The sequence below is a fragment of the Sinohyriopsis cumingii genome, unplaced genomic scaffold (assembly GCF_028554795.1).
Source record: "Sinohyriopsis cumingii isolate HCF-2022 unplaced genomic scaffold, ASM2855479v2 utg000622l, whole genome shotgun sequence".
NCBI lineage: Eukaryota > Metazoa > Mollusca > Bivalvia > Unionida > Unionidae > Sinohyriopsis > Sinohyriopsis cumingii.
This window is the reverse complement of record NW_028315918.1, coordinates 405,739-424,630: the sequence shown is the minus strand read 5'-3', so window position 1 is coordinate 424,630 and position 18,892 is coordinate 405,739. Positions and strand designations below refer to the sequence as shown.

General features: G+C 35.2%; 1 protein-coding gene across 2 annotated transcripts in view; it reads left to right on the top strand.

Annotated features, from left to right (window-relative positions):
* LOC149773637 (protein eva-1-like) overlaps positions 1–18,892 on the top strand; it is a 258,264-nt gene that overhangs the window by 188,026 nt on the left and 51,346 nt on the right. The window contains exons 1-2 of one of the 2 annotated variants that reach the window (XM_089946270.1): positions 6,406–6,694; positions 15,653–15,776. In XM_089946270.1, the coding sequence (XP_089802396.1) occupies positions 6,638–6,694; positions 15,653–15,776 (181 nt within the window). In that variant the 5' untranslated portion in view covers positions 6,406–6,637. Of the gene's footprint in view, positions 1–6,405; positions 6,695–15,652; positions 15,777–18,892 lie in introns of those variants that run through there. The other variant, XM_089946269.1, reaches the window with a different exon arrangement.

The following is an 18,892-nucleotide window of genomic DNA, read 5'->3' as shown; positions in this document are numbered from 1 at the left end:
AACTTGTAAAGACCTTTAGGAGTCACAAATACCATTAACATGCAGGCATTTTCAGAAATGGACACCAGGCATTTTCAGAAATGGACACCTGCCAGTATCATTTGTTGATATCTAATTGGCTGAACTTTTTATTCTGTATTCTTTGTTCAGTTTCTTTCAAACTTTATAAATGGGTTTATATATCAAGCTCTTAGATGGCTTTGAACAAGGGATTTTGGGTGGGCATATTAATTATACCCATATATTTTGGTAGATTTTTTTTTCAGGATATAATAAAAAGAGTGGAATCAATATGATTTAAAATTTATTTGGAAGATGGTTTACAAAAGTATCACTATAAACTGCCACATTGCAGACATCATAGTGATATGACTGAAAAATTGTTGAAGCTACATTAATAATCCAAATCAAAACACACGTATAGGTTGTGTTTTTGCAATACTGCATAAGCCCGCTTTATAGGAAATGCTCAAATGCTAGGTTACTAAAGCCAGGTGATGTGATCCCCACTTGGACCTCCTGTTTTATGCTCCAGTTGTTTTTTTTAATGACAACATCTGTTATATTACTTCCTATAGTGGCATAATAATTATTGGGTTGGCTTGTTATCACACCCTTTCCATCATTCATTGGTAATGATTTTGTTTAAAATGTGCACTTGATTACAGCAAACCAGCCCAGCCGCGGTATCTTTCAAGCTTTAATTGTGCAGCACCTCAGGAGGTTAGGGGTTAAATTACCCCATTTTGTTCCAGCAACAACAACAAAAACAAAGACAAAAACAACATTGCAGCCACTTAGGTGCCATCTTTTTTGCATTGGTAAATTGCTCTATGTATGGGTATGGTTTGATGGCACATCAGTACATTCATGGCTATATAGTGCCAGGTAAGTTTAGGCATCTTGGAAAATGAACACCAAGGTATTGGCAGAATGTGTAAAATCCTTTAAATACACAGTCTGGCTTTTTATAGACTTTAAAAGAGAGTCCAAGACCTTAGTTTAATTTCTGTCATGTGATGCATATCCAGTCCAAAAGGTTGCCCTCCCTTAGGCATATGTTATTACATGCATGAGGTGAACATAGGTTACAACTTCAGAGGGTTTGGTAATTATCTGAAAAAAAGAACTCTTTACATACCATATATACTTGCTAAGAACTTGGTTCTACGATAACTGAAAATTTCATAGATTTGAAGGCAGATCAGGGTCTGTACAGTGTGTTAAGAGTAATCAATACAACAAAACATAGACCTTGACTTGGACCAGAGTTTGGAACAAATATGTACTTGAGTTCATACACTGCTAAACACTCATAATGTGTGTTAAGGAAGCACACTCCAAATGTTTATTAAGGAAGCAAACTCCTGATGTGTGTTAAGGAAGCATACTCCTAGTGTGTGTTTAGGAAGCATACTCCTAGTGGGGGTTAAGGAAGCACACTCCTAAAGTGTGTCAAAAGAAATACTCCTGATGTGTGTTAAGGAAGTACACTCCTAATGTGTATTACAGAAACACTCTTAATGTGTGTTACAGAAGCACTGTTAATGTGTGTTAAGGAAGTAATTATTGTATCAAGCAATTTGAAATCTCAAATCTCTAAATGCATAGATAATTATTCTTTTTTTTTTGTTCAAAAATATGCATAGGTAATGATGTCATTTTTGATGGGTAAAAGTATGCATAGGTAGTGATGTCATTTTTGATGGGTAAAAGTATGCATAGGTAGTGATGTCATTTTTGATGGGTAAAGTATGCATAGGTAGTGATGTCATTTTTGATGGGTAAAAGTATGCATAGGTAGTGATGTCATTTTTGATGGGTAAAAGTATGCATAGGTCGTGATGTCATTTTTGATGGGTAAAAGTATGCATAGGTAGTGATGTCATTTTTGATGGGTAAAGTATGCATAGGTCGTGATGTCATTTTTGATGGGTAAAAGTATGCATAGGTAGTGATGTCATTTTTGATGGGTAAAGTATGCATAGGTAGTGATGTCATTTGTGATGGGTAAAGTATGCATAGGTAATGATGTCATTTTTGATGGGCAAAGTATGCTTAGGTTGTGATGTCATTTGTGATGGGTAAAGTATGCATAGGTAATGATGTCATTTTTGATGGGTAAAAATATGCATAGGTAGTGATGTCATTTTTGATGGGTAAAGTATGCATAGGTCGTGATGTCACTTTTGATGGGTAAAGTATGCATAGGTCGTGATGTCAGTTTTGATGGGTAAAAGTATGCATAGGTAGTGATGTCATTTGTGATGGGTAAAGTATGCATAGGTAATGATGTCATTTTTGATGGGCAAAGTATGCTTAGGTTGTGATGTCATTTTTGATGGGCAAAAATATGCATAGGTAGTGATGTCATTTTTGATGGGTAAAGTATGCATAGGTCGGGATGTCATTTTTGATGGGTAAAGTATGCATAGGTCGTGATGTCAGTTTTGATGGGTAAAAGTATGCATAGGTAGTGATGTCATTATTCATGGGTAAAAGTATGCATAGGTAGTGATGTCATTTTTGATGGGTAAAGTATGCATAGGTCGTGATATCACTTTTGATGGGTAAAAGTATGCATAGGTCGTGATGTCATTTTTGATGGGTAAAAGTATGCATAGGTAGTGATGTCATTTTTGATGGGTAAAGTATGCATAGGTCGTGATGTCATTTTTGATGGGTAAAAGTATGCATAGGTAGTGATGTCATTTTTGATGGGTAAAGTATGCATAGGTAGTGATGTCATTTGTGATGGGTAAAGTATGCATAGATAATGATGTCATTTTTGATGGGCAAAGTATGCTTAGGTTGTGATGTCATTTTTGATGGGTAAAAGTATGCATAGGTAGTGATGTCATTTTTGATGGGTAAAAGTATGCATAGGTAGTGATGTCATTTTTGATGGGTAAAAGTATGCATAGATAGTGATGTCATTTTTGATGGGTAAAAGTATGCATAGTTAGTGATGTCATTTTTGATGGGTAAAGTATGCATAGGTAATGATGTCATTTTTGATGGGTAAAAGTATGCATAGGTAGTGATGTCATTTGTGATGGGTAAAGTATGCATAGGTAATGATGTCATTTTTGATGGGTAAAAGTATGCATAGGTAGTGATGTCATTTTTGATGGGTAAAAGTATGCATAGGTCGTGATGTCATTTTTGATGGGTAAAAGTATGCATAGGTAGTGATGTCATTTTTGATGGGTAAAGTATGCATAGGTAATGATGTCATTTTTGATGGGTAAAGTATGCATAGGTCGTGATGTCATTTTTGATGGGTAAAAGTATGCATAGGTAGTGATATCATTTTTGATGGGTAAAGTATGCATAGGTCGTGATGTCAGTTTTGATGGGTAAAAGTATGCATAGGTAGTGATGTCATTTTTGATGGGTAAAAGTATGCATAGGTAATGATGTCATTTTTGTTGGGTAAAAGTATGCATAGGTAGTGATGTCATTTGTGATGGGTAAAGTATGCATAGGTAATGATGTCATTTTTGATGGGTAAAAGTATGCATAGGTCGTGATGTCATTTTTGATGGGTAAAAGTATGCATAGGTAGTGATGTCATTTTTGATGGGTAAAGTATGCATAGGTCGTGATGTCAGTTTTGATGGGTAAAAGTATGCATAGGTAGTGATGTCATTTTTGATGGGCACAAGTATGCATAGGTCGTGATGTCAGTTTTGATGGGTAAAGTATGCATAGGTCGTGATGTCATTATTGATGGGTAAAAGTATGCATAGGTAGTGATGTCATTTTTGATGGGCAAAGTATGCATAGGTAGTGATGTCATTTTTGATGGGTAAAAGTATGCATAGGTAGTGATGTCATTTTTGATGGGCAAAGTATGCATAGGTAGTGATGTCATTTTTGATGGGCAAAGTATGCATAGGTAGTGATGTCATTTTTGATGGGTAAAAGTATGCATAGGTAGTGATGTCATTTTTGATGGGTAAAAGTATGCATAGGTAGTGATGTCATTATTGATGGGCACAAGTATGCATAGGTAGTGATGTCATTTTTAATGGGCAAAGTATGCATAGGTTGTGATGTCATTTTTGATGGGTAAAAGTATGCATAGGTAGTGATATCATTTTTTATGGGTAAAGTATGCATATGTCATGATGTCATTTTTGATGGGTAAAAGTATGCATAGGTAGTGATGTCATTTTTGATGGGTAAAGTATGCATAGGTCGTGATGTCACTTTTGATGGGTAAAAATATGCATAGGTAGTGATGTCATTTTTGATGGGTAAAAGTATTCATAGGTAGTGATGTCATTTGTGATGGGTAAAAGTATGCATAGTTAGTGATGTCATTTTTTGATGGGCAAAGTATGCATAGGTAGTGATGTCATTTTTGATGGGTAAAAGTATGCATAGGTAGTGATGTCATTATTGATGGGCACAAGTATGCATAGGTAGTGATGTCATTTTTAATGGGCAAAGTATGCTTAGGTTGTGATGTCATTTTCTTGTTCGAAAGTATGCATAGATAGTGATGTCATTTTTGATTGGCAAAAGTATGCATAGGTAATGATGTCACTTTTGATGGGTAAAAGTATGCATAGGTAGTGATGTCACTTTTGATGGGTAAAAGTATGCATAGGTAGTGATGTCATTTTTTATGGGCAGAAGTATGCATAGGTAGTGATGTCATTTTTGATGGGCAAAGTATGCATAGGTAGTGATGTCATTTTTCATGTCAAACTCTTGCTTCCTAAAGTTCCCCTTGTGATCTATGAGAAATGAATTGTAAACCATGGGTTATGACATTTGTAATGATAATCTTGTCATTCCTAGTGTGAATTGTAATTTGTCTTATACATTTTTTGTAGTTCCTAGTTTGTCTTATACATTTTTTACAGTTCCTTGTTTGTATTGTAATTTGTTCTTTACATTTATCATAATTCCTTGCGTGTATTGCAATTTGTGCCACACATTGTACTTCTTCGTTTGAGTTGTAATTGTGTTATACATTTATTGTAGTTCCTAGTGTGTATTGCAATTTGTGTTATACATTTATTGTAGTTCCTAGTTTGAATTGTAAGTTGTTCTTTGGGTACGATAAAAAGCTAGTTTGAATTGTAAGTTGTTCTTTGGGTATGATAAAAAGCTAGTTTGAACTTTGTAAAATGTGATAATCATTCAGAGCTTTATATCTCTGCTGCACTGGCACTCTGGGGTTTCTTTTGCAACATTCCAGTCAGTATGTAACCTTGGATGAGGTCTTCTTTCATATGATTCATGAATGAAGTGTTTATGTAACCACTGTAGTAATTTGCCAGTACCTATTCATGAGTTACACTAATCAGCTACTGATATCAGTTCACCTTTATGCAAGGAAAGCCCCTTTCTTTAAGTATTTTGAAACCATATGGTTGATTTCTTCTTTTTTTATGTTGAATGCTGATTTAATATGATGGGTTCATTATACAGTTTGTCTGATATGCACTTTCAACAATTTTGACAATTGGTTTGATTTTGCTTTTACCACACAGAAACTCAAGTAGATCATTCAGTGCCCTGCCCATGGGTATGCCCTTGTGGCCAACCAGGGCTGATCTTACATTGGTAGGATTAAATTGCACACCATTTTGATAGCAAGCCTGGCAAGCCAACCACTGAGCATCACAGTTCCTAAATTTTTGAAGAATTTAGCATCTTTGGAATTTGAAGTAATATGCTTAGTTGTTTTGAATTACAGCTTAAAAGTACTAGCTGAGAAGTTGATGCCAGCTGCAAACTACACAGACACGGATCTGTTGCTACATAATGCACCAGCAGATCAGAGTCTTTGTTCTTTGTTCTACTTATTACTGCACATAAACTGCATGGACCCAGATTGGATGGTGCATTATGTGATAGCAGATCTGGGTCTATGGAGTATATTTGGACTGGACTAATAATTGAGTAGAGATTACTTATTTTTTGCAGTGTCATTTCTTGACCTGGATAAAATGAACATGGCAAATTTTAAGCTTTTATGTGCTTAATTTTGTCAAGACTTTCAGGGCTTGAATATCTTTTAAATTGTTAACTTCCTGATGTTGGTATGAACACCTTCGAGTTCTGTTATGTGTGAATCTTCATGAATGAACAGGTGGGATATTTTAAACTGGTTTGAGCTTTACTTGTTAGTATGTTTGGTCTACAAAAGGCAGTTGGCCCTATTTAATCACAACTATAGGAAGAGAGAATGATTTTGGGACTGTCTACTAGGGAAATTTTGAATGTAGTGAGCTGGTATGTGTTTCACTACTTTAAATTTCACTAGTTTCAGTGCTTATCCATGTGAGGTAGGATGTTATTGTGTTTTCAGCCTGGGCACTCCTCTATTTATAAATGATTTTTGTCCAATTTCCTGATATAATTAAGCCCACTTATAAAGAACACTCCAAAGTAAGATTCATGGACAAAGTGTGAAAGGGATATTTTCAACCACATTGGTTTGGCTCTATGTTCAGTGCTGTTGAAGCCAGTGATGTGATGACAGTTGAGCTAGTCTAAGGTTAGAAGCAGGGGGATGTATTTTCAAGAATAATCACTGATTGGGCTCTTGAATTCACATTCATGTTTTGGTTCCAAGAAGTGAACATCACTGCCATTTTTTCTTGTATTCTCAAGCATGCTATGGAAAAGGAGAAACCAGTCATTGGCATGGATTTATACAAGTTTTGTGATAGTAAGTACCTGTACCTGCATACTGTACATATTACTACATTTTGCTAATTACATGTACCTACAAACTGTACATATCACTATGTTTCTATTTACTACGAAATTTATTCCTGTACAAAATGCATTAGAACTGGGAACGGTTATATACAGTGAACCCTTGCTATAAAATATCTAGGTGGTCCCTCACTATAAAACACCTCAGTGGACCCTCACTATAAAGTACCTCAGTGGTAACTTGCCATAAAACACCTAATTGGTAACTCTGTAATACCTGAGTGGTCCCACACTATAAAATACATAACTGGCCCCTCAGTATAAAGCACATTAGTGGTAACTCACTATAAAACATGTCAGTGGTCCCTCAGTGGTAACTTGCTCAAAAACACCTCTGTGGTCCCTCACTGTTAAACACCTCATTTTAAAGCACCTCCGTGGTAACTCACTATAAAGCACCCTATGCAGTCCCTCACTGTAAAACTCCTGTGGTCTCTCATTATAAAACACCTGTGGTACTCACTCAAAAACACCTCATTGTTCCCAAAGTATAAAACACCTAATTAGTCCCTTGATATAAAGCACCCTAAGTGGTCTCTCGCTATAAAAGATCTCAGTGGTCACTCATTATAAAACACCTCAGTGGTAACTCTATAATACTTCAGTGGTCCTCCTTACAAACACCTCAAAGATAACTCACTATAAAATACTTCATTATAACATGATCTATGACATGACATGGGTAAGGTCATGTACCCCGTTATTCTGGTTGTATTATATTTTCTCCAAGTAATGAACCCAGTATAGATTACCTCAGTTATATCAAGGTTCATTTTATTCCAGTATAGTAAGAGACTGTAGTAAAATCCTAATTGCCCAGTTTTTAGAGCATTGAACATGTAATCAAAGGGTCGCAAGTTTGATACCTGCCCATGCCAGCTTGGGTCATATGCTTTAGTGTGTTAAACTTAGCTCCCATTTCCTTGGCCTGTTAGAACCAACAATATCATAATAGTGCCGTTAAAAGGCAAAGAAAGAAAAAAACAGTTATATCAGTGCCAATAAATACTGTAGTATATTGCCAGGGCAAATCTCCGAGTCAGCTGTGTTTTTGTTCTACTTATGATTGTACTGGTTTCACTCCAGCAGATTAAACCCTGATCTCTTGGTGTAATACACTGGGTGAATATTTAACACAAGTAAATTTTGGAGATAGCCTTCATCAGGTACAATATATTGTTTGCTTTTATTTAATTTATCTGACATGAACGTGCAGCAAAAGTGCTATGCTTGGATCCTACAGGAGAATGCTTAATAACAGTACCTGAGTTATTCCTATTAATTAAAAGAAATATCGTACAGGTTAGAGAATTTAAGTTGATGCTATATGGAGATTCAAACCTGGGTCTGTGGGTTATGGCACCCATAGCATTGACTCGAGGCACCAACTTTATACCCTCTTGACATAACCGAAAAATGAGTCTACGAAGTTGAACTCGGAAGAGAAGTTCAAGAACTTTAATTTCATGAAATGATGATCATGAACATATTTGACTTTTGACAACAAGTTCATGAACAGTTCATGAAGCGCTCATGAACTTAAGAACTTTATTTCTCTGGGTCGTTAGTCTTCAATGAAAATGGTGCCTTTCATGAAAATGTGGCTGCCACAAGAACTTTCATTAAAATCTTGTCACTACTTCCTCTGAATGGATGATCATTTTTTCATGAGTTTTCACCAAAAGTAATTTAAATTAAAATAGTATGAGGATGATATCAAAATACAACTACAGCACCTAATTTGAAAATCTTGTCATCACTGAGGAAAAGTAGAGATGGTCTCAACATTTGGAAGTTAGAAAAAGACATTATCTTGAATTTATGGAAATTCTTTTCACCCAATAGAGCATCAGTCCCTTGGATGGTCTCTTGTCTTTTCTGATGTAATCACCAACCATCATTATTAATATTACATGAGATTGATGCAAGTTTGTTCAGTTTGACATGTCAACCTATTCTTGTACCTGTCTCGATCAAGTCTACATATGATTTCATTGGTGGACCTGTATTGTAATCAGTAATCCATTAGTGGGGCCCATCAATTCTATTTCCACAAGATAACTTTACTTGGAATTGTTTTAACCAGATTTGTTATGCAGTTTTATATTGATTAGACCATAAAAGAGTTCAATATTCAGCCTTCTCTGTTGTCATTCAGCAGAGTTATGGCCCCTGATTTGTGTATCCTTTCATAAGGCTTCATTTTCATTGCAAAATGAACAGCTTCAAAAGATGGGTGGGAGAACCAGTCTGTGCTTTATAGTGCACCAGATTGGGAACAGAGTAAACTAGGGTCTGATGTCATATTATGAGTCAGCATATCAAGGTGTACCTGGTTAATTTGAAGCCATTTTGTAGAATGTAGACTCCGAACTTCAAGCTTGGGGATGTAGTATAGATCAGATCTTGCCTTGTGCATACCATAATGACATGGAGGTGTAACAGGGGTTCAAAGGAGATAGAAACCAAGTCCTATAGTTATATGACTTTTCCAACACCAGGTGACATGCCAGAAGAAATACGGAAATTTGTCATTTTCAGTACATAATAAGAAAGCAAAGGTGAACAGTCCTTCCTTCATGACAGCAAACAGAAATTGTGGAAATAGGAAAATTTGTCAATTTCATTGCATAATAACAAAGTAAAGATGCAGTTCTTCCTTCATAACGGCAACTGGCAAATGTGGAAATGTAAAGATTTGTAAATTTCAGTACATAATAACAAAGTATAGGTAAACAGTCCTTCCTTCGTAATGGCAAATGTGGAAATGTATCAGTTTCAGTGCATAAAATGAGAATAACGGTCCTTCTTTTGTAACAGCAAATGGCCAACATGGAATTATGAAAATTTACCATTTTCAGTAGTTTGCATAATAGGAGAGTAAGGGTGAACAGTCCTCTTTCAGTGACTGCAACTGGCAAACTGCAGTGCAGGTACCATAACAACATGGAGGCAATTTGTATCTTAATGTACAACATGGAGGCAATCTGTATCTTCCCTTGTGCATATCATAACGACATGGAGCCAGTCTGTATCTTCCCTTGTGCATATCATAACAACATGGAGGCAGTCTGTATCTTCCCTTGTGCATATCATAACGACATGGAGCCAGTCTGTATCTTCCCTTGTGCATATCATAACAACATGGAGGCAGTCTGTATCTTTCCTTGTGCATATTATAACAACATGGAGGCAGTCTGTATCTTTCCTTGTGCATATCATAACGACATGGAGGCAATCTCTATCTTCCCTTGTGCATATCATAACACCATGGAGGCAGTCTGTATCTTCCCTTGTGCATATCATAACGACATGGAGCCAGTCTGTATCTTCCCTTGTGCATATCATAACAACATGGAGGCAGTCTGTATCTTCCCTTGTGCATATCATAACGACATGGAGCCAGTCTGTATCTTCCCTTGTGCATATCATAACAACATGGAGGCAGTCTGTATCTTTCCTTGTGCATATCATAACAACATGGAGGCAGTCTGTATCTTCCCTTGTGAATATCAGAATGACATGGAGGCAGTCTGTATCTTCCCTTGTGCATATCATAACGACATGGAGGCAGTCTATATCTTCCCTTGTGCATATCATAACAACATGGAGGCAGTCTATATCTTCCCTTGTGCATATCATAACGACATGGAGGCGGTCTGTATCTTCCCTTGTACATATCTGTATCTTCCCTTATGAATATCATAACGACATAGAAGCAGTCTGTATCTTCCCTTGTGCATATCATAACAACATGGAGGCAGTCTGTATCTTTCCTTATGCATATCATAACGACATGGAGGCATTCTGTATCTTCCGTAATGGAGGCAGTCATTTTGCTGCATCTTGTGAAATGTTCCAGCTGAAAAGATTTGGGTCTTTGATGTGTGCACTTAGATGCAAATTATGAATAATCTGAAATGGTATTAATGAATTCGCATTCATTGACTTATAACGAAAGAGACTGTTGGTGCTTTTGAATTTGTCATCGAATTTTGATGATATTTTCATTCTTAAGCCATGTGCTTCTTTCAGTACAAGGTCCTTGTGTAAATATGGGAAAATAAAAGCAACTTGTTTCCCTCAGAACATATAGAAATACATGCCAAAGCCACTTTACCTATATCTGGTTAAAGAACAGGTAAGATGATATAAGCTCCTTCAGTTGTGATCAAAAGTATCAGTTGCTTTCAATGAACAACAAAACGGCCACAGAAAATAATCATTGTTGTATATTCAGATCATGTATCCTCTGACACATCAATGAAGCCTAATTAATTATTTTGGGAAATTTGCTCTACCAACATTTAGGATAATTGCAGATGTTAAACATGCATTGGAAGATAGAGAAGAATCTCCAAAAGTTTTGTTTTCTAGTTTGCAAAATCAAGGGGATGTTGGTACACTGTCTGAACATACATTTGGTATTCTGTCTGAACATATATTTAGTACACTTGTCAGAGCATGTGTTTGATACAATGTCTGAACATGTAATTGGTACACTTTCTGAACATATATTTAGTACACTTGTCAGAGCATGTGTTTGATACAATGTCTGAACATGTATTTGGTACACTGTCTGAACATATATTTAGTACACTTGTCAGAGCATGTGTTGATACAATGTCTGAACATGTAATTGGTACACTGTCTGAACATATATTTAGTACACTTGTCAGAGCATGTGTTTGATACAATGTCTGAACATGTATTTGGTACACTGTCTGAACATATATTTAGTACACTTGTCAGAGCATGTGTTTGATACAATGTTTGAACATGTAATTGGTACACTGTCTGAACATATATTTAGTACACTTGTCAGAGCATGTGTTTGATACAATGTCTGAACATGTATTTGGTGCACTGTCTGAACATATATTTAGTACACTTGTCAGAGTATGTGTTTGATACAATGTCTGAACATGTAGTTCGTACACTGTCTGAACATATATTTAGTACACTTGTCAGAGCATGTATTTGATACAATGTCTGAACATGTATTTGGTGCACTGTCTGAACATATATTTAGTACACTTGTCAGAGCATGTGTTTGATACAGTGTCTGAACATGTATTTGGTACATTTGTCTGAACATGTGTTTGATACACTTGCCTGAACATGTGTTTGGTACACTTGTTTGATCATGTGTTTGGTATACTGTTTGGTACACTTGTCTGAACATGTTTGGTACACTGTCTGAACATGTATTTGGTACACTGAGCACGTGTTTGGTACACTGAACATATGTTTGGTACACTGAACATGTGTTTGGTACACTTGTCTGAACAAGTGTTTGGTAAGCTTGTCTGAACATGTTAGGTACACTGTCTGAACGTGTATTTGGTACTCATGTGTGTAGTACACTTATCTGAATGTTTGGTACACTTTTCTGAACATGTGTTTGGTACACTGTCTGAACATGTGTTTGGTACACCATCATAACATGTGTTTGGTACACTGTCTTAACATGTGTTTGGTACACTGTCTGAACATGTGTTTGGTACACCGTCTTAACATGTGTTTGGTAGACTGACTTAACATGTGTTTGGTACACTGTCTGAACATGTGTTTGGTACACTGTCTTAACATCTATACATTAACTCAGCCTTAACACCTCCATATTTTTAGGTGAATATTAATAACAAATTAATCTTAGATAGAGTAAAGGCCTAATTAAATTTGCAAATGAAAATATGCAATAAAAAATGAACATTAAAACAAAAAAATTACAATATGCAGACACATTTGGGAAAACTGATATACATAACAGATTTTTAAAAAGATGTGATTTTACTGAAAATTCCAGACATTTTAAAAATGATTCCCAGCTTAATATTTGAGGGTTATAACACGTATGAATAATTGGAATGTTTAATAATAAAAATCTTTGAATCACAAGCATACCTGTGGTTTGTTGGTATTGGCATTGTAATATGTTGTGGTTAGACCACAAAACAAATATTGCACAGTTTGTATATGAATGAATAATAAATAGGAATTCTTAGTAAAGCATACAAAACTCTAAAATGGGCATTTAAAAAATGTGAAACCCACATTATAATTCTTTCTTAATATGCAGTAAGTCAGATAAATTTAGCAGTAGCTGTAATAATAATACAGTTTAAAAGAATTTAAATGGGTTCATAATTATACATGCATTATAAATTTGGTCAAAGTGTATTGTAGGCTTTATATGAGGTAACACTGTACATGTTATAGAAAAGAACTACATTTCTTGCAGAACCAAAAAAAAATTCCAAATAAAAAACTTCCATATGTATTGGCATAATTTGATTAGTGTTTTTACTGTTAGTTCAAAAGGAAATGTTTTGATATAACAGTATTTTAATCTGTTTGGCAGTGATACATCATGTGTGCATGTTATTAATATCAAATGGGATGAAATTTAATACTGTTTGCTTCCTGTCTACAGTTTCAGGTTTTGAGATAAACAAGTTACAGTGTACATGACTTTACTACTTTGATAATGAATTGTGTTCCCTACCCTAAATAGAATTTGGAGAATCTTGTAGTCATATCTGGCAGGAGGGAAATATTTTGGATAAAGCAAAGACAGTTTATCAAAAAAGAAAAGGAAAAACTCTTGGGAGAGTGAAAACTATTTCTGTCAGTCAGCTAGCATTCCCTGTTGTGTCATATTTACTCTGTTCCTCCAGTATCATGCATGGTGTTACGGATACAGTATTGGGAACTGTTTTTGTTACTTCCACTTTCCTTTTGAGAGAAAATCAGGATTATTTAAAACTTTCTATTTATTTGTTGCCATGCCCATATGCATGTACATGCAGGTGTAAGGTTGTACAACGTATTATAAATGGTTAAAAAATAGTGATGTAAAACCTCGCGACATAATGGGGCGGGGGGCAGTGTATGTGCTCTTTTTTTAAAAAATTTGATATTGCCCTTAGGGGAGGGCAAAGGGTGATCTTGCATAAATTTAAAACAAAACACAGATTATGAGACCATCATGTCTTTGAATTGTTGTATGTAATCAGTAAGCCATTCGTGTCAAGATAGATACAGAAAGGGGTTAGAATGAATACCCTGTGTTATTTATTAGAAGCATATAGTTTTGGCTTCAGGGTAGGAACTTAGAAACCATAGAGATCCCCACCCTAAATGCACTTAATATATATGAAAAGATTATTTAAGATGTGCAACAGTCTTTGGACCCTCAGTTACCACCATTGATTTAGCCCCAAGGCCATATCATATAAACTATTGATCCCAACCCTATATCAATATATACCATTAATGGTCATGGCAAGACAACTTTATAAATGCAGTTGACATTGCCTTAGGGTCTGTCCTTAACCCCTAAGGACTTAGCCCCATGGTCATAATTTTGACACTCGTGATTCCCACCCAGTAACTGTATGTACACCTACTTGAAATGGAAAGATAAATTCATGTAGTTTACCCATCTGGGATTTGATCCTAGGTACACAGATTTTGGGTGGTGTTAGGACAAAGCAGATGAGCATGACAGTTTATGTTAAAGGTGGTAAATATTGGTCACTTAGAATCAACTTTGATTTTTAATGTATTTTACTGCTAGTCTGTGTTGCAAGCTTGTAACCAGAAGCAACATTTGAAAATTAGCACCTGCTCACAGGTTAAAAATTGATAATTCTCATGTGTGGTGGTCCTTTTGGTGATTATAAGCATTTCATACGCCAATATGGAGGATCGGCAAATATTCTTGAATATCAGGAACGTTTTTAAGCTGCTGGTGCTTCAGGCCAGATAGAAAAGTAAGGAAATTGGGAACACTGCACAAAAGTTTTAAAGGGGCTGCAACTTTGTTTGGTTAGAGGTCTGATGGCTACATACCAGTTGGGGTCTAAAAATGAGGCATTTTTCCAGGTCCAGAGAACAGAGTCCTTGAAACCATTTGAATTTTAAAAATTTAAATGTGATTTTGGCAGCAAAGGGTTGCAATTGCACATGCAACAGGGTGCAAGCACATGTTTCCACACAACAGATCATTGTCATTGCTGTATGTAGCTCAACTAGCTGTAAGGCTAAGTGATGATCTTATGGTTTGATCCTTCATATGTCATGTTATCCATTGTTCATCATATGTTTCCTGTTGGCCACTGCACTGTATATTCACAAAGCTATTTGAATCTATAAAATAAAAAAAACTACTTGATAATTTGCACTTGATTTAACAGGAATCATTCTGTCATAAAGTTCGTTCAGACCAATGCTGCGATGATTATACATGGATACTGTTACTCAAATTAGAGAAAAAAATATAAACAATTTGCTTCTGGTAAGAAAGTTTTTCAAAATTTGTTAAAATGATGCCATAATGGCCATCATTACAGAAAAATGACATAAGGTGTCCTTACATGAAAGTCTTTTAAATTTTATACAAATAAATATGTTTCACTGTTCTTGCCAAAAATAAAATAATTAACTTGAAAAGCATCTGCAAAAAAAATCTCTAAATAATTTGACTAAATTTGAGAGATTGCATCCTAGCATGATGCCTTTTAAATTTATACAAATGCAAAAAATTCACAATCATAAATGGTCACACAAATTTGAAAATAATATTTTAACAGCTTTAAATCAGAAAGCATTCTTCAGAACTTGACAAACATTGATGGAATACAACCAGCTATAAAGGCTTTTCATTAGTGGACAAACAGATATGTTGTTAAATCTGGATGAAAGATACAGTAAATTGAAAATTCTTACAACAGTTCTGCATCAGTAACATTGGAAGAAATTTCTGTTTAAAACATTATGCTCAAAAATGGCAGATTATTCAAAATATTTACAAGTATTTAAACATCTTCACAAAAACTGCTCAACAGAATTTGGTCAGTCTGGAAATTATCATGGAATAATGCCATCCTGGTTTGTATTTCAGATCATTCTTGATGAATGCCAGGATAAACAGCACTGTAAGTTAGTGGCAAGCACTAAAACGTTCCAGCAAGACCCCTGCCCAGGAACAGCAAAATATTTGGAAGTGGCATACAAATGTCGACCAAGTAAGTTACTTTCTTTGGAATTGGAGAATAACCAATATTTAGCATGATGGCATTTACAAAATAGCCAAAAAATTAGCATGGTGGTATAGACAAAATAACCAGCCATTTGTATGATGGTGTTTACAAAAAGACCAAACATTAGCATGATGGTCTTTACAAAATAACCAAAAATTAGCATGATGGTCTTTACAAAATAAGCCAAAGTCAGACACCTTGATGTAGCTTACTGATGTTGAAAGTTAATTTTTACATAACAAGCTTGTTTGATAACTCAAAAATTGTAATGTTTCCTCATATCTTCATCATCTGACAGATTGGATTTTAAACTATGACTCGAGTAAGTATAACTGTTGACATATGCAAGAACATGACTGTGAAAAAGTATAGAGAGATGAGATGGTAATTTGAAAGACGTACAAAGAAAGGAGATGGTAATTTGAAAGAAGTACAGAGAGGAGATAGTAATCTGGAAGAAGTACAGAGAGGAGATAGTAGTCTGGAAGAAGTACAGAGAGGAGATAGTAATCTGGAAGAAGTACAGAGAGGAGATAGTAATCTGAAAGAAGTACAGAGAGGAGATAGTAATCTGAAAGAAGTTTGCTGGAAGACTATGCATACTATCATCACTTTTGTGTATTACATATGATACAATTCTCAAATGTGTAATGTTCACATTGCATATGATACAGTTCCAGTGTTTCCCTTTACGCACATTTGAAGCACACATTTTGTTGCCTTTGACGCAAAGGATTTTCATAATATGATCAGGATTTATTTAATACCCAATGCATTGGATGATGGATGGCATCGTATATACTTCGAGTATAGGCATTGACTGGTTCCCCGCTTTGTTTGCTCCCTGCCTTGCGCTCATCTATTCATATAGCAAAGTGCAACGCAGGGAACATATGAAACAATGAACCAGGCTAGCATAGGCAATGTTATAATGTTATGACGGAGTAGCTTCCCCTAATCTCGCGAGCTTCTCGCGATTTCCATCGAGCTTAGCAAGCTGTCATCTAGATGTTTAACCTCAAGGCTTGTTGCACTAGAAGTGATCTCCAGATTAAAACGTCATGCACTAAAAAGAATTAGCGAAGAAAGTGAAAGAAGCAGAACACAAAAGAGTAACTGTGGATCTTACTTTAATGAAAACTGGAGAAAATAATTCCCTTGACTGGAATACAGCACATTCGTTAGGATCACTGGTGTGACTTCTGATCGCATGATTGCAAAGACTGCAAAAGTGAATAATCCTTTCATGACAGGATTTTAGAATTTTTAAAAATCTGCCCTCGTTCGCCATAAGATATATGGAGAACACATTATAACCTAAGACATTATTTCACAACAAAGAAATCAGTAAACTTGCAAAGGCAAATGTGTTATTTGGGTTACAAAGTCAGCGGGTCATTGCAGATTTTGTTGGTTTTTATCTTTTGCTGCAATAAAAGAAAGATCTTAAAGTTCAGGTGTAACTTATTAGAAAGAAGATGAATCATTATCCTCATTGATGTTTGGATAAATGTGTTATCGGACAAAGTACAATGAAACCTATGATAGTACACATTTTATGAAAGGCAGGAAATTAAATCCCATTTGGTTAAAAAGATTTATTTGGCTTTTTGTATTGGCTTATATGTAATGTGTTGGGTTATAATATTTTTTCAGGAGACTGTTAAAAGTACCACTTTAAAAGAAAATTGAACTAATAAAATTATTTTTTGAATGGACAATTCATTTGTTTGTTAATTGTGCATGTTGGTTTATTTGTTTGTTTAGAGAGAGAGAGAGAGTATTTTGTGCAAATTGCAATATCCTATTTCAAGCTGAAAAAGTACGAATCGTATGAAAATTTGTCAGTACATTTTTGACCCCCACAATTTTTATTTGACCCCAGTTTTGACTCCAAGTTTTTTTTTTGTACCCTCAATTTTACACCCCTGGGGGATACACTGCAATTCTCAAATGTGTAATGTTCACATTGCATATGATACCATTCTCAGTTGTGTAATGTTCACATTATGTATGATACTGTTCTCAAATATGTAATGTTCACATGCATACTATCATCATTTTTGTGTATTACATATACCATTCTCATACGTGTAATGTTGATTCTCAGATGTGTAATGTTCACAGTACATATGATACCATTCTCAAATGTGTAATGTTCACCTATCTTTGATAATTTCCTTAAACCTGCAGTAGAAGGGCTTGTCAGTGATGTATCATCAGCAAAGCTGAAATTGTTAAGAAATAACACATCTAGTGTCAGATGTTGCCCCATCCATGTATGTGTGTGTGTGTGTGTGTATATATATATATATATATATATATATATATATATATATATATATATATATATATATATATATATATATATATATATATATATACTGCAAATGAGCACCATCCTGACTATAAACTAAGTAAGTTTAGGCATCCTCTAAAAGGCATCATTAAAACACAAAGTTGGATCGTTACCAAACAAAAATAAACTATGCTCTTTTAAGAAGACCAAGACCACTTCAGTCTCACAGTGGGATGCATCCCAAAGTTAAAATGTTGTCTCTATTAGTTGTTCATTAAACATGCAGTATGATGTTCTGGGTCTATTATACATCACCATGTCCATTGAGGAGAATCAAAAGTGGGTTTCTTTAGGGAGGCAGTGTGATATATATGATATGATCCCCACCTCTTTAGTGCTTTGGTTATCATTATCTTGGAGATGATTGACTATGGTATTGTTGCTTGTATCAAGCAAACAGTTAAATAAAATATTAAATTAAACATGAGCCCCCTTATGCAAAATCTAAATTTCATTAATTATAAAAACAAAATGAAACTGAACATGATATTTGAATGATAAACTGTCTTAGAAATAGAATTACAAAATGTATTTGAAATGCAGCTAGCCATTCTATTTTACTGATAAAACAAATTTCATCATAGAATTGAGTGACTAATCAAACTCATATTCTGGCATGTCAGAATAACCTGGTTGCTTCCGGTCTTTTCCAAATCGCCATTGGTGAGAGGTCACCATTGTCATATTTCTTTTCTTTCTCTCCATATCTCTCTGCCCATCCTCTTTGGGTCGCAAACCATAA